Here is a 15,908-nt window from a genome sequence, read left to right as displayed (position 1 = left end):
TCATTCGCTGGGCTTAAGAAACGTGTGTTTGTGAGACATTTTTGTTAAAAACGCCTTTCACGTGTTCAGTGCCGGAGTGCGAAGAAAACTCCAGGGGCCTAAGTCTGTAACTTCGTTTTCTCCCGAGTTGGGAGACAAGAGACTCGTGAAGCTCCAGTTTCATCCAACTGAAGTCTGTAACGGTAACGGAGAAAACTTTCTCCCAGTAACGGAGACTCTGACTCTCCTGGAGAGTATCATTCTCCCGACTGAAGTCCGTAACGCGATTTGGAGACTCTGACGCGCCCTGGACGGGAGCTTGGGAGTCACCCGCCCGGGACCCGGCGATTCATTTTCTCCATAGGAGAAACCACGAATATTACAATAGAGGATTCTCAAGTACGCCGCTAAAATTGTTGTCGCTCCGCGCGCATTATATTCAGTTTTCAAATATCGCCACTGGCGGCGCCACCAGGCAAAAGTGTCTATCTTTCACGACGAAATACACGGCAGCAATACGGAACCGAGCCAGTAAATCACATTAACCGCAAAAGTAAAGCATGTGAGGCAATTGCCAACTGAAATGAAACAATCTGATCACTCCTACCATCGAAACGAAAAATCAGAGCTGACAATCAAGGGGGAATCTGTTATTAGCAATTTTTTGACGCATTCACATACACGGCAGCAATACGTAACTGAGCCAGTAAATCACATTAACCACAAAAGTAAAGAATGTGAGGCAATTGCCAACTGAAATGAAACAATCCGACCACTTCTACCATCGACCAAAACGAAAAATCAGAGCTGACAATCAAGGGGGAATCTGTTATTAGCAATTTTTTGACGCATTCACATACACGGCAGCAATACGTAACTGAGCCAGTAAATCACATTAACCACACAAGTAAAGCATGTGAGGCAATTGCCAACTGAAATGAAACAATCCGACCACTTCTACCATCGACCAAAATGAAAAATCAGAGCTGACAAGCAAGGGGGAATCTGTTATTAGCAATTCTTTTGACGCATCCACATTTAACGCACTGGCAATCTCCCTACCGTCTGACGTCTTGATCACGCCCAGAACTTTCACGTCGTACCATGGGCATTTCACCATCCTAAGGAGAAGCCACGGTGTCACGTCCTCCCCCAAACAAATTATTTTTTGAAGGAAAACATACTGACGTAAAAAAATTATTCTACTTAACCATTGTTCACAAAACAGCTTCATGACAACCCAAAAATTTCGTAATTTAAAGGCCCAAAATAGCATAAAATATTATCATTTCCCCCAGAGGAGGGTTTCCTTCTCCCCCCCCCCCCTCCAGGTAGTCCTGGCTATGCCCATGTAAGCATCAATAATATTCCTAAGCTGGAAACATATATATTATATAACATATTTTGATATCCTTTACTGTGATCAATGGATCCATGGCCGTAGATGAACAACTCTCCTCAACAAAGAGGTGATGCCTCCCAATCATTCCAATACTAGCACCTCAAGACTGCACAACAACCAAGACGGTATGTAATAAAGACAGCTATCACATTACTTGATGTAATCCACTTATTAGGAAAGATATGTATTATGATTTCACAGAAAATTGATACCCATTTAATATAAAAACAGTACCCTTAGAACTTGATTCATAAAAGGAGGAATTAAGTATAAGTGAGCAGCAGGAAGTTGATGGCAATGCGAAATAATTACTGAAGATTACTGCAACCTACCAGAACAATTTTTAAATGAATGAATCATAGTTCTTTCACTTCAAGTGAAATGCTTCTTCAACACTAAGTTGCTGAAAAATGTTAACTCATACAGAAGAGCAGAAAAAGATAAAGTCAAATTGAAAATCATACTCAGTATTTATTTGACATAATAAAAGGTGGTTCAATAGACAGTTCACAAAAATGTAGCACAAAAACTTTGACTCCACGGACACAATCAAGGTTATTCTCACCACAGCATTTTCTCATGCAATAGCCCTTCCATTTCCATATTTTTGAAGTCAGCCGTAATTAATGTACACTTTCATGGTAGAACTACAATGATATATATTCCAGAAGGGAGCCAAAATACTATTCCACAATGGGCATAAGTTGTAAGAAAAATAGTCAATGTTCTTTCTTATAGATGATGTTTGGCCAATCAAGGCATATCTTAGAGCAACTGCTGCTTGTGTAGCCTCTTGCAAAACCAGAAATGGGTGGGATGTGATTCAGTTCACCACAGCCATATGTTCAAAAAAGGTGCAGGAGTCTCACAATGCCAACGGGTGCTAGTAACATTTATCTGTAATATTGAAAATGCAAATAAGAAATGTGTACACCATGGGCATGCGTATAATGAATAGCAATTTGATGCAATGCAAAGCAGGAGTTAGTTCACTCAAGGTAATACGAGGTAGGTTGCAAAGTTGAATAGCAATGATTAAAACCACCAAGGAGTTAAAGCACGGAAAACATAACAACCAAAGATGCATACATTACATAATTATCACAGGTATCTATCAAGTAACAATCTGATATCACAGGCGGATCCAGGGGGGGGGGCACGTGCCCCCCAGACCCTTAAATAATACGCAAGATTTTTAATTGCGTTAATATTGTTGCCCATTATCATTGCATTCGTTTTGTATTACGAGGTATCCTTGTGCCCCCCAGAACAAAATCCTGGATCTGCCCCTGTCTGATATGCTACCACTTCACAAAAGGGTATATGAGAGTTAATCACCACTTGAATGCTCAGGAAAAGTTTTATTTTCACATATGACTGAAGGGACAGCGGCACCAATAACCACCGCCACCAACAGAAAATTAAAAACTCATAAATTTGAAAAACTCGACTTACTAATGAAAACTTATGAATAAAGTCAAAACCAATACTTTCTCAACACCTCAATGGTGAGAAATTAACAGCAGATAAAACTGAAAATACTTGTGTCATGCCACTTAAAGTGAAAAGCATTGAAACTAATAGTTGGTTTTTTAGTATGAAGAGAATATAATAAGAGCATTAATAGAGTGGAATACTTACATTCACAAAAAGTAACTCTGCAAACTTCTGTATCATGAAAAAAAGGCACTATGAAAACACAAGCATTCAGTGTCAGACATAATACAGGCACTCAAATTTTAACTGTTTCCCTCTTATGGTTAAGTCTGTGAATGGAGACAAGAAATGACTAACAGCTTATATCCCATTGTAGACCAGGCCTAAGTCATGATATTGATTGCTGAAATTTGTTGGAAATGTTGGAAAAAATTCGTGAAATATGATAAGGCCAATTATCATATCATGTGCATCGCATTTCACACACCTAAGGCAAACAAAATCAAGTAATTTCGCCCCACCCATCAACAGGCTACTGAGTATTGCCTTCATCCTCCCACATAAAAATAAATTTGACATTAGAAGGGAAGAAACATAATCTACAATAGATTATATTTCTTCTATTACAATAAGAAATTTATTTCTTCACCAGCTCCATTACTTCATGAACATTTACTAAGATGATTTAAAAGGATATAAGAGGCAAGAAAGGAATAGGACAAATGACGCCACATTAGTAAATCCAATGTCGACTGCATGGTACACCAGAAGAATCAGTGGGTGTAGCATAACAAATGTAGACCAGAATTAGGACACTCCACAAGTATTAAATTCATCAAAAGTGAAAGAGTATTTTTGAAACTGCCCACTTAATTACTACACTATAATAAACAAATACAGTAATATGATTACCTTTCACCATTGACGGCTTGAACAGACAGACCAGCACATATCTGTTACTCATTCACACCATCAAGGAGACGAGAAACAGCGAGGTTAAAAATGTTGAGTCCAGGAATAGACATCTCTCTTCCATAGAATAACACCTGAAAAAAATCCCATAAAAATATATTGACTCAAAGCACAGCTTGCGATTGCACAGACACTACATGTATATATTGCATTAAGCACACTTCATAGGCGGAAAACCACAAATCAGCGACAAACGAGGACTTCACCTTAACTTTTAGGAGAGCGCTGCTCTCATTTATTACCACTGTTTTTTCGCACGGACCCCGGCCACTTGATGATGGAACCGTCTTAAAGGTTAATGTCGGTACACCGCTTAATTGATCCCTCTGGAAAGTGGTCCTAAAAGCCAACATCTCGTTCCGATAACTCCCTGTTCACGTGGTATCACCCGCCACCATTCCTGCATTTGGGCAACATTCTGAAAAAAATTCATCCAATAATAGCTCCGATTAAATAACACAAGTACATAACTCCAAAGCTCACGCGCAAATTAATAGTAATCCTGCCACAACGCAAGACGACCAACGACGCCATTAGCATATTACGAATGGCAGAATCTAGACCACGTGAGTTTCAACATAATAATTCCTAATAATGAGCAGTATTATAATATAATCACAGCTTTTTTAAAACATAAAACCAATTTCTTTGCATTCTCCTCGTCTTTGAAAGCATATTCTTAAAGGAACATTGTAATCATGCCGGCATCCACACTCAGCGACCAAGACACGCCGCTACATTGCATTTCTACCCAAAGCTTCACGGTACAATCACTTGTTGGACTCATGGAATTAACCTTGAGTCCGGTAATAAATAATAGTTTCAATTTTTAATAATTTCATCAAAATCTACCAAAAATAGGTGATTTACTTACCCTTGCTTGGAAGAGGCTTTCGTTGCGTACTCCCAGCTCCTTACTACGTCTCTTTTGGCAATAGTAGCCTCCTTTCCACCCAGGGACACAGCAACGCCGGTCAGGCCCCATTGCTAAAGCCGAATAAAACTGAATCTACGACTCTCACTACAAAAATTACTGCAAAAATCCGATTAAAGACGGAGCGCGTCGCCCCACTTCCATTAAGTTTAATAGCGAAAATTACACTGACACAGATCTCAATGCCTAGTGGCGCCGCCATACGGCCAATGTTGGCGATCGAATAAAATGCGCGCCAAACGGCAACAGGTTAAAGGCTTCCCATTGGCCCTTCTGGAGACTCCTGTAATGGAGTCCCCTTGGGAGAAACGAGGAAAATACCAATGGCGGACCGTTGTGGGCGATCGTACTGCAGTTCTAATTGTATTCTAATATGGTTTTTTACGTATTTGTGACAAAATAGAACACGAAAATGCATTCTTCAAGTTAGGCAGGCAACTTATGTAGTGTAATTTGTGACAAGAATAGAAATTTTTGTATGGCTGCATTTGCAAGGAAACTACGTGCAGTGAACTTTCATTGTGCCTCTAGTATAAGTGAACAAAATTTGTGTCCTTAGTGTACCCCTTAGTGAATTGATTGCACATAGACGATGAAGTAAAGAGTGAAGTGTGTTGTGAATGTAACATCTTCGACGAAATTATTTCGCACGTATATAATTTAGGCTACGAATCAACTGTATACATTACGATGAAAGGTATCTAACTATGTATTGCGAAGGGGATATGTTTCATATTTGAACTAGTCTTACTTTAGGGATACATCGAACGCCTGTTAATTTTCATTCGTTTGTTCGCTTCTAAGTTCTGTTTGATTTTATTACGTATTGCATCTATTTCCAATTCCCGTTGTGAGATGTGAGGTTTTGGCAATGTTTACATTTCACGCATTTCGTTGTGTTGTTGTTTGTTTTTGTTTTGGTCATGTTACGGTGAGAGTGATAGTGAAATTCGAAGTTTGTTGTTGTCACAATAACTGGTTTAGCAATTTGTTTCAACCTATTCATTTAATTGTCTTCGCAATGTTAATGTGAAATAACGTAATCTGATTCTAAGTCGTTAGTGATGAGTAGGAAGTGAGGTGTAAAGAATCCTTTCGAACTTCAAGGAGTGCAAATTCTTTTAGTGTGTGCAAAGTGATTGGAACACCGATTATCATGTTTTATTAGTGTTACATAATAGTGTTTTATATTTATTGTGAGCCAAGATATTTATTGAAACAGTTGATTCCGAATATAATGATTATAAGTATTAAAAAGATAGAAATGTGTGCGTTGTAGTGCTGTATGTGATATGATGAGCAATAAATATGTACAAGTAAGGGTAATTTTGCTTTGTTTTCTCTATATATACCTCTAGTAAACCATTTACCCCATGTTTTCGCTGTTCTACGCTGTCAGTATTTGAAATTTTTAAAAGTAGCGAGGCAGGTTGTTGTGTTTCCTAAACTATAACATTTTGGGAGATTGTAACATATGCTACTAATTGCTGGCACGTAGGTATTTGCAAGAATAACTATGTACCATTCACACATTTATCTTAACGTTATTTTCTTTACGATTCTTTTCTGCATAGTAAAGTTTTTCAATTTTCTTTTTCCACTCCCACATTGTGTATTTCAGCTTTTTGAGGATAAATGCATGTAATACTGACGTTGATAGTTATGTTTTTCCATACTCATCATGCATTCACCAATGAAAGTAAGCATCCGAAGTGCAAAAAAATATGCCATATATATCATCAATGAATACAGCGGCCGTTTGTATACAAGATTACCTCCATCTAAAACATAAAAATGCTTTGGTGTTACGCATTAGTCTCTCCTTTTTCAATGGTATAATATACTCTTTTGTGTGTACTAATGAAGAAATATATCTGCGATGGATTTAAATCGATTTATCCACTATCAATTATAATTTCGATGCATCAATTTCTTTTATTTGAAAGTTTAACTTTAATGATGAACGAGTAGCCCTTATTACAGGTGAGAATCGTTTGATTTCCCTCTCGTTTTTTTATTTGAAACAAAGCTTTTCTATTGGTTCTTCACGGTATCGCCGGCTTCGGATTCAATATTTTTCATACCTATCTGCTCTTCCTATCCGATACCGAGAATTAGAGTTTTCTCCGGTAGCGGCCAGGAACTGATGTTTTCTCCGCCGAGTTACGGACTACAGTCGGGAGGAAACTACGGGAGAGTACAGAGTCTCCGGAGAAAGGAGAATTCAAGTTACGGACTTAGGCCCCAGGAGTGGACCCAAAGTTAAGTTTTTAGCTTTCCAAGATATCATGAGCTGGACATCAAGTGGATTCGGGCGATCAGAAGAGACAATTTCATCTCCACGAAAAACAGTAAGGTATGTACCCTTTCACGCTGTAATTATTTGGATGTAATTTCTAGCTAGATGTGGCTTGGAGATGTTGATGAATGTCTCCAATACTAAAAGTGGTGATTTAAAATATTGTAGCGGCAATTCGACTGAAAATTCTTTTATTTTAGTTGTTTTTTGTATTATTTCGTTCAGTAAACGTGTGGTTGAAGGAGTTACTGGGAATTATAATTTAGCTATGGTATCGAATATTATTTCTTAGCTTGCCCTTTGGTGTGTTATGCGTCTGAAACTCTGTACTCAGTTAAAAATACTTATTTAACTTAGAATTGAAAAGCTGTTTGAATTATTTACGCCCTAAGTTATATACTAGGGTATTTTCGATGAAGCTTCCGAGTCATTATATTTTTGGCGTAGTACCGTATATTACGGGGGAAAACACATACCTTTTAAGGTATTCATGCTTTCGAATTAATTTGAGCTTATGTATCATTTCGCAAGACCAGCGATACTCAATAAGTTTCATGGAAAGCAATGCTGAGAAATTCATTGAGTCTCGTCAGTAACTTATATGCTATTAGTGTGTATGAACCGCCGTGAATGGAGATACGCGTTTTTCTCTTACAATCGTGGGTGATGCCATGGAGAATACATTATATAGGAGATTAAAGAGACTGCCACTAGGTGTTGCCATGAGCATCCCGAGCTAACGAAGTGTTGCCAAATGTCGCAGTGTTGCCTATTCTGCAAAGACGGGTCGCTGCATGGGGAAACGTATAGTTTTAAAGGGCAATAGGACGGACAGAAAACCGAATTAACTTTTCGACTTGACCACTACCCGTTAATAAATACATTTCAACGAATCACTGAATAACAAATCGTCCTTTTGTCAATTTCCCGCTAACTCCATGACCAGCAGACGACGTATTCCGTAATATATACGACGCCTCTCACAGTGCACAATTACCTGCTTAACATGTCAGAACATCGCAACTTCTGGATTCCCCTACTCTAAGTATTGCGATGTATATCGGTAATGTTATCGGAGTATGACATTGACTTTAGTTGTCATAAGGCACAGCGAAGAAAACCACAGAATAATTAAGCGTAAATAAAGTATGACTTTTAGAAAGTATTTCCACGAGAGGGATGAGTGAAAGTTTAGAAATCGATCTTAAAAAAATACAAACACATTTCTCTTATCAACGGAAAGAGCGATTGGTACAGATAAAGCTCAAAACCCACTAAGCCCCGAACTCTTTTGATTTCAAAAGCAACGAGAAAAAAAGGCACCGAACACAACCATACAAACAACATTTCGGACGTGATGCATCATAAAGCGTTGAAGATATGGCAATTAATCTAACAATGCTCGTTGCATTTGCAACGGATGTCACAGTGCAAGATTAAGAATGAAGAATGCTATTGACTAAAAAGCGCTACCCTATCTAACAGTTGTCCTTCACAGAATTGAAATTTGGCATTTTATTATGACTATAACACAAAACTCACCTGTGCATGGATTTGCAAATACTTGCCTCTGAGGGGGTGGCACTCACATTAACTGTAACACACATTAGAAATCATGCAATTTGCAGCTGTTACGGGAAACGTGGACCGGATGTCATGTAGACTTAAATAATTATATCCCAATTATTGTTCACAATCACATCAAACAGAAATTTATTGCCAAAATTGTAACTTACATAGAAATTAAAACAGAAATCTCTTTAGTCCAATATCAAACTATAGCTATTCACTGTGTGAGTCACACACCACGTAAAATAACTTTCCTTTTATAAACAGTTTAAACTTAAGATGATTAAGCACAACAAATAAATAATGAAACAACACTGAGAACAGTTGATACAAAAATTCAAGCCTTGTATCGTTGAAATCACTTGCACTACACTAACCTAATTGCACTATGATAACACTGACTGCTCCAGAATAGTATTAATTGCACTTCACTTTCACTAATTTAACTTCGCTCCCACCAATTGCACTACTCCAGCGGCCGTTTCTGGCCCAGCATCCTTGCAATCGAAACAGCAAAACCACGGCAATACTCCACCTAAAAGGTAGAAAACAGATGATGTAAGAAAACTGATTTAAAGGATGAAACACAAGGATCGACAATACAACACTCAATAAGAAATAGTTTAACACTCATTACAAATGGAACATTTTCTAGTTACCAATCAGTGAAAGTTTAGAACTCTATCATAAAAAAATACAAACATATCTCTTATCAACGGAAAGAGCGATTTTATGTTTCAAACGGAAAGAGAACTCACTTTATAAAACGAAAAGATATCAAATTAATTCGAAGATGCCCTATTTTCACAACGCATTCACTGGCGCGGACATAAATTCGTAGGTATTGCGAAGAGGTTCCTATTCCGCCATTGCGTCAGCGCATCAATCCGCGAGATATATGCATCATCTAAATAGAAGCACATGGCAGATTAAATTGATCTCTTCACATTATCAACAATTCTGCCTTGAAGTCATAACACTACATCGATTTTCCCTGATTTAAACCCCACTTATTTAGAAGACAAATAGAAAGCTTTCAGTCCAGAGAAGAACATTCATGTATAAATGCCAATAAGGACGCCAAAATGGAGTCGCCCGCGATATCCCCACGATGTGTAAAAAAGGCGATTAATTGCTTACCGGCCGACTTTAAAATATTTTATTCGGATATAAACAGCAAACATGCGTATTCAAAAAACTTTGGATCTAATTTTTCATAGGTCTTTAGCCAACTTGCATATAGCTGGCACTTCCCGCCATTGCTGGCGGGAAGTAACAGCAGCACATTTTCCTCCCCAGTGCTCACTTTCCTCCCACGGCGAATGATAACCAATTGTTATCTCATCACAAGATATGTATATTAACGTCTAATAACAGAAATTTTAAAAAAATCGGCCAAAGTTGATCAATCCCTCTTACCAACTAAAATGGTACTCACCGTAGCCACACCATGCCATAGCCTTGGACCTGCTTTCTTCCAGATATCAACCGAAGTGTTCACTTTTTGCGTCTTCTTGTAAGCGGTCGTGCATCCCCACACATAACAAGTTCGAGAATTGCAAATATTTTCCAAAGAAAATCTCACAAATTGATGAATTCCGGAGCTCTGCACACAAGCGTCCGTTGCCTTGCGTTGGAATGTAATGACTAAGCAACCCAGAGAATATTTTTGTCGCGACAAGTGGCAAAAGTGGGGAACTAATAGACGCGGGAGTCGGACCACAGCGCTTTCGGATTACAACGGGTTGCAAGACAACTAACCTGTGTAATGTATTAATCATGGGTGATGCAATGAACCGGAATTTAGCTGTGTCCGGCTTTTATCATCTCAAATTATCGTATGCTTATATCTAGTTTTTTATAAAAAAAATCATTGAGGTATGTAGTTATCTCCTGTATTTACCAGCCAAGTCATTAGATATATTTCTCATTCAGAAATGCCTTAAATTGAAAAGACTAAGTAATTTACTTGGTATTTTCTTATTTATTAATTTTAGGTGTGTGAGCTGCACTTCACATCGAGTGACATCAGAAAAGAATCTGTGGCCTTGCACGAGAAGATGGGGAGATAATTCGTGTTGACTTAAGGTGCCGAGACTGGAGGAAGGTGCCATTTCTTCAGTTACCAAACTATCATTCAGAAGACAGAAAGACAGTGGTATAAGTGACGTATAGAACTATGGTGGATGTGGATTTTTTTAAGTGGATGATGTGACAATAGACATTCGTTGGAGAAACTATTGAAGATAGTTAGTATGGCTTCTGTCAATGTACTTAAAAATAATTTTTGTTCAAAAGAGAATGACAATATTTGTTTCAGCAAAGCATTTCATGGTAACAAGAGAGGATTGCAGCTATTATTGTGATTGAATAATGAAAATATAAAATATCTGTATTTTAATTGTTTTTTTCTTTCCTGCCACTATAATTCATTGTGGTGATTTCCTCATGCATGGTAAGAGCTGAGATGTGATTTAAGAGATATCATATTCTTTATACATATTTTTATGCTGGTGGTTTGGCAGGACTTTCAAATTTTTATTAGATTGATACATCTACTGCAAAGTGACATTGAAACTTTTGCTCATCCCAAACAATATTTCAAATGCATAAGCGCCTGGGACTGGTACGTTTTAGTAGCTGAGGTTGGACTATATGTAAATTTTGGCTTTCATTTTGATGAATACGAGCGGAATAATAGCAGATGTGTCAATGATGTTATGATTCACTGGCAATTGTCATTGAACAATCTTATTTACTCAGGCTCTAGGGTAAGATTTTCATAGCCCATCTGTCATGCAATGTCTAATTCAGTGAACAATTGAAGAAGAATTTACTCTTAATTAATAGAACCATTTGGGACCTTGTGTGAACACCTTTTACCCTGCTAGAAAGAAATTATCTATCCAAGGAAAGTGCATGGAATGCAACCAGGTTTAATCAAATGCTTGGCCTCGCCACACACGCTTGGGAACAAGCCTTATCACTAGGTGGCTGTGTTACAACCCGTTACTAGCAATCCCTGGCATTAGGATGGTTATGGATTTTCCTCTTGACTGCATGCATTTGCTTTGTTTAGGGGTCATGAGGAAGATATTATTAGCTTTTATGAGAGGCAACAAAAATGTTAAGCTTCCAAGCTATGCTTTAATTATTTGTATTGATCGGTTAGTAAGTATTGCACCTCATATCCCCTGTGAATTTGTTAGGAAAAGACGTTCACTTACATGAACTACTGAGGTTGAAGGCAGCTTGTATATGTAATTGTTACAATGTAACTGTCATGGAAATATACATTTTGGTACACCATGTAATTTACGTGGAAAAATACACCACTGTACATCATGTAATTTATGTGGAAAAATACACCACTGTACATCATGTAATTTACGTGGAAAAATACACTACTGTACATCATGTAATTTTCATGGAAAAATACACTAGTGTACATCATGTATTACACTGTATTATACGTGTACTAGAGGACATTTGAAGCATATTTACAGTGAAAATACACAGAAATTACTGCTGTATTACAATTGAATACAGCATCCGGTCTTCGTGTATTTTGACTGTATTACAGATGCAATACATGTGTATTCCACCTTGTGTGCTGTATGGGCAAGCTCTTACCTTTACCCTCAGACACAAATTTGCCTTTAAATCGGCATAATGACGCCATCACTTCAGCTCAAAGGTATATTTAATAACTTAAGGCTAAGTAAAAGGGATAATAAAACGAGTAATATTGTCACAATGCAACGTAACTCTACGAGGTAACGTAAACAAACAAAGGTGCTCAATCTCAGAGTAAGGATTGGGGTAGAGGGCGCTTTCAGGCTGCGCAGTAGCAGATTCTTGTAGTGAACATGGTTACCACGTGATCGTGGGAAGTAGTGCGGGAATCCCTTGTGGGAAGAATTGTGGGAAGTGTGGGATGTATATGCTGTATATGCGGGATCTTGACTACATGCGCAGTAGCCAAAGCGCACTCTCCCCCATCCTTACTCTGAGTGCTCAATCGCTGTGAAACTACTAGTGATGGGTCGATCATGAACGATTCGATCAAAAAGATTGAATCACTAGGTGAATCAAATGACTCATGATTCATTTCGTTAAACAAGTCGATCATCAATCATCAATCACTCCGACTTCCGGTTTCATATCAATCATCTCGGTTTCCGGTTTGATTCAAAATTTGGAACGACCGATGCTTAATCTCTTTTCGTCAGGGCAGAAATAGTTGTGATAAAATTAAATACTATGTTATGAAGAACTGAATACTTGTGTAATCTTTTTCTTAAATTTTTTCCAGCAGTTATCAGTATTAATAACACCAATACACGTAAAAGGAAAATATTAAGATGACTCCTGTAGGAGAACGTTAAGAAGTAGAAGTTAAAGCTGGTTATATTTTATTGTGCCGTTCATAAAATTATCCTGCAGATCAGATTCATGCATAGTGTGTGGTGTATTTTGTGTTATATTTTGATCAACTATAGTTAGAAATTATTTTATTAGTGTTAAGAAACTGTGGTAGTTTCGCCTTCCCAAATATTTTCATGACACTGCTTCCTTCATTTTTGCAATCTAATTTACTCATCTAGGAATTCACAATTAAAATAGAATATGAAATGATAATATGGATAGCAGTCAGCGTTACCAATGCTCTTCGCAGATGAGGCAGTATTTATTCGATTATTCAAAGTGATTTATTACATCCATTGATTGAGTCTTTCCGATCATGATTCCTTTTGAGTCTTTTCAATCATGACTCCTTTGAGTCTTTTCGATCATAGTGATTGAATCTTGATTTGAGTCTTTTCGATCATAGTGATTGAATCTTGATTTGAGTCTTTTCGATCATATAGTGATTGAATCTTGATTTGAGTCTTTTCGATCATAGTGATTGAATCAATTGATTGAATCACTTATGTGACTCGAGTCAAAATGATTGAATCACTAAAATGATCGACTTTGCCCATCACTAGAAACTACGATTAGCTGGCAGCGTTGTCAAGTTGGTGGTCAGCAATTATAAATAAACCATTTTTCCAAATTAAGTTGAAATTAACAGAGCAAAAGGTCTCATTAGTTAAGTTCATTTTATTCATCACAAATGATGTAGTTACAAAGCTTTACTGTATTTCCAGAGAAAGTACTTAAATTCTTCCGATACCTAAGAGTCAATATAACAGCCATTCTTCATATCACTAGATTATTCCATTTTAAGTAAAATTCATGCATTGTACATCTATTTTGATTGATTTAGCATTACTTTTAATTTTTATGAATGACTAATTTAGCGATTTTAACTCGTTGTTATCGAGTTTATCTAACTAATGAAAGCAGTATTTCGAAGCGCAGGTTCCTCCTTAAAGAGTTTTCTTGTCTCCTTTCGGAGACTTTCTAACTCTGCTCCCCACCAGGGTGGATTACCACTCTCTTTCCTGGTTCTTAACGGGCAGCTGACCTCGTAAGAGGTGATGATGCACTTCTGCAGATGTTCTGCAGCAGCATCAATCTCCTCCACTTTGTTGAATTTGTTAGGAATAGTCTGTGACAGGCTATCCCTTAAATAGTCTCGGTACATTACCCAGTTCGTGCTCCTAGGATTCCGGTATGTGGTTCGCTTTTCAGCGGCGAGCATAAGTGTGAAGAGAATATGCCTGTGGTCTGACAGTGAGACCTCGTTGGATACTCTCCATTCACCCACTGAGCTTACCAGTATATTGGTGCAAAAAGTAATGTCTAGCACCTCCTCCCTCAGACTGTTTGAGAATGTGGGTAAGGAGCCCCTGTTGAGCACCTGGAGGTTAGTTGTCATGAGGTATTCCACTAGGGCTCTGCCTCTATCGTTGGAGTCACTGCTCCCCCACACAAAATGATGTGAGTTAGCATCACACCCCACTAGTAATTCTAGACCATTAGATCTGCAATAACTTACCAACCTCTCCAACTCCGCAGTCGGCGGCAGCTCCGGAGAGTCATATGGTAGGTAGGAGGAACAGGTAACAATCCTCCTCATGTTGGCACCAGTCCCCAGAGTCAGCAGGACTGCCGTCTGGTCCCTGGAGGTAAATTGTGGTAAGAGCATGGCTCTCAACCCATTAACAAAGACACATGTCCTTGGTCTATCAGCATTGGTACAATGAAACATTTTACCAGATGTTGTACTCAAGCCTCTGACCCTACCTTGGAAAGCCCATGGTTCTTGGATCAGAGCAACATTGACCTTACCTTCATAAAGGATCCTTTGCAGGACCCCTGAGGCGGCCTTGGAGTGTTGGAGATTGGCCTGGAGCATAGTGATGCCTGCCATGACTATTTCTCCACTCCCTCCTTGCTGGTTGAGGCAGCTTCTTCATCAGGGGGTTTCGGTTTATCCGTCCCCCCTGCAGTCCCCAGGAAAGCAACCTCAACTTTGCTAAGGCCGATATGCCTTTGAAAGTTGGGGCCCGATATGATGTCGGCAGATGGCTCATCGACACCCAAAATGAATCGGGTGCCCTTTGCAAGCACCTGCCTGTCATACGTCCTCCAAAGGCTGATGTTAAGCCCAGGATTGACGCGTTTAAGTCGCTCTTGAAGAGGCTTGACCTCTGGCCTGCTGTGTCCTGGGACCCAGACCATCAGTCTCCTCCTCTTTATGAGGGTGTCCGCCTCAACACATTTACAGACGATCCCTTCTACAGGTCCCATCTGTTCCGTGGCGGTCACCAGCCACGACGCTGATAGATCGTTGCAGCAGGCAACCTCCATGGCACCATTGATGAGCCTGGTGCCCATAAAAATCGGGAGCTCCTGGCCCTCTGGGACAGCCTCCCAGAGTTTTTCCAGTCGCCCCTCGATCTCCGCAATCCATTCCTCCGTCACCACCCCTGTCGGGTAGTTATGAGGAACGATGGCCATCCTCTTGAGGTCCTTGGTGACCTCAGCATATGAGGGTTTTACCCTCTTATTGTCTCTCGCCTTGCCGGAAGGAGTGTCGCCAGGGGTTCGGCTCCGTTTTGCCGCGGCCTTCGGGGTCTCCGCACCAACCACACCCCGCTCGGGGCCCCTGCTGGGTACATTGTCCCCAGCAGTACACCCTTTCGCAGGGGGGGGCGCAGATCCTCCGGCAGCCTTAGCAGCCCTTTGCCTCTCCCTCTTCCGCAACCTCTTATTCCTCTTGGCGGAAATCTTGCTCTCTGTGAAGAGCCTTCTCATGTCAGAGGCCACACTCCCTAAGGTGGAAGCACCGGAGTCGGACTCCACTGTCATGGGAGTATGAGGCATCTCTTTCAGTGTTGACTCCGAGGAGTCTGATAATAAGC

At 39.3% G+C, this 15,908-nt stretch overlaps 1 protein-coding gene and 2 long non-coding RNA genes across 5 annotated transcripts; all 3 read right to left on the bottom strand.

Annotated features, from left to right (window-relative positions):
- Positions 1 to 1,832: 1,832 nt before the first annotated feature.
- Positions 1,833 to 4,907, bottom strand: LOC124171484. 3 transcript variants are annotated; one of them, XR_006867743.1, is made up of 4 exons: positions 4,665 to 4,907; positions 3,997 to 4,208; positions 3,731 to 3,864; positions 1,833 to 2,278 (listed from the first exon to the last, which is right to left on the bottom strand). It is a non-coding gene; the product is annotated as an uncharacterized LOC124171484 (long non-coding RNA). The 3 variants fall into 3 exon arrangements; XR_006867744.1 differs by having other exon boundaries at positions 4,033 to 4,208; XR_006867742.1 differs by having other exon boundaries at positions 3,731 to 4,208.
- Positions 4,908 to 8,706: 3,799 nt separating this feature from the next.
- Positions 8,707 to 10,332, bottom strand: LOC124171483. Its single transcript, XR_006867741.1, has 2 exons — positions 10,031 to 10,332; positions 8,707 to 9,127 (listed from the first exon to the last, which is right to left on the bottom strand). It is a non-coding gene; the product is annotated as an uncharacterized LOC124171483 (long non-coding RNA).
- A 1,445-nt stretch (positions 10,333 to 11,777) lies between these two features.
- Positions 11,778 to 14,914, bottom strand: LOC124171199. Its single transcript, XM_046550339.1, has 2 exons — positions 14,066 to 14,914; positions 11,778 to 11,786 (listed from the first exon to the last, which is right to left on the bottom strand). The coding sequence occupies exons 1-2, from the start codon at positions 14,912 to 14,914 to the stop codon at positions 11,778 to 11,780; spliced, it is 858 nt and encodes a 285-aa protein (XP_046406295.1).
- Between the last annotated feature and the right edge of the window lie 994 nt (positions 14,915 to 15,908).

Source organism: Ischnura elegans, chromosome X (assembly GCF_921293095.1).
Source record: "Ischnura elegans chromosome X, ioIscEleg1.1, whole genome shotgun sequence".
Classification (NCBI taxonomy): Eukaryota; Metazoa; Arthropoda; class Insecta; order Odonata; family Coenagrionidae; genus Ischnura; species Ischnura elegans.
Note: the sequence above shows the minus strand (reverse complement) of the source record. Positions and strands in the feature narration are given on the sequence as shown.

Bases quoted from the DNA above. Each gene is read 5' to 3' on its own strand.
- LOC124171199 (XM_046550339.1), bottom strand. From the start codon at position 14,914: ATGGCAGGCATCACTATGCTCCAGGCCAATCTCCAACACTCCAAGGCC.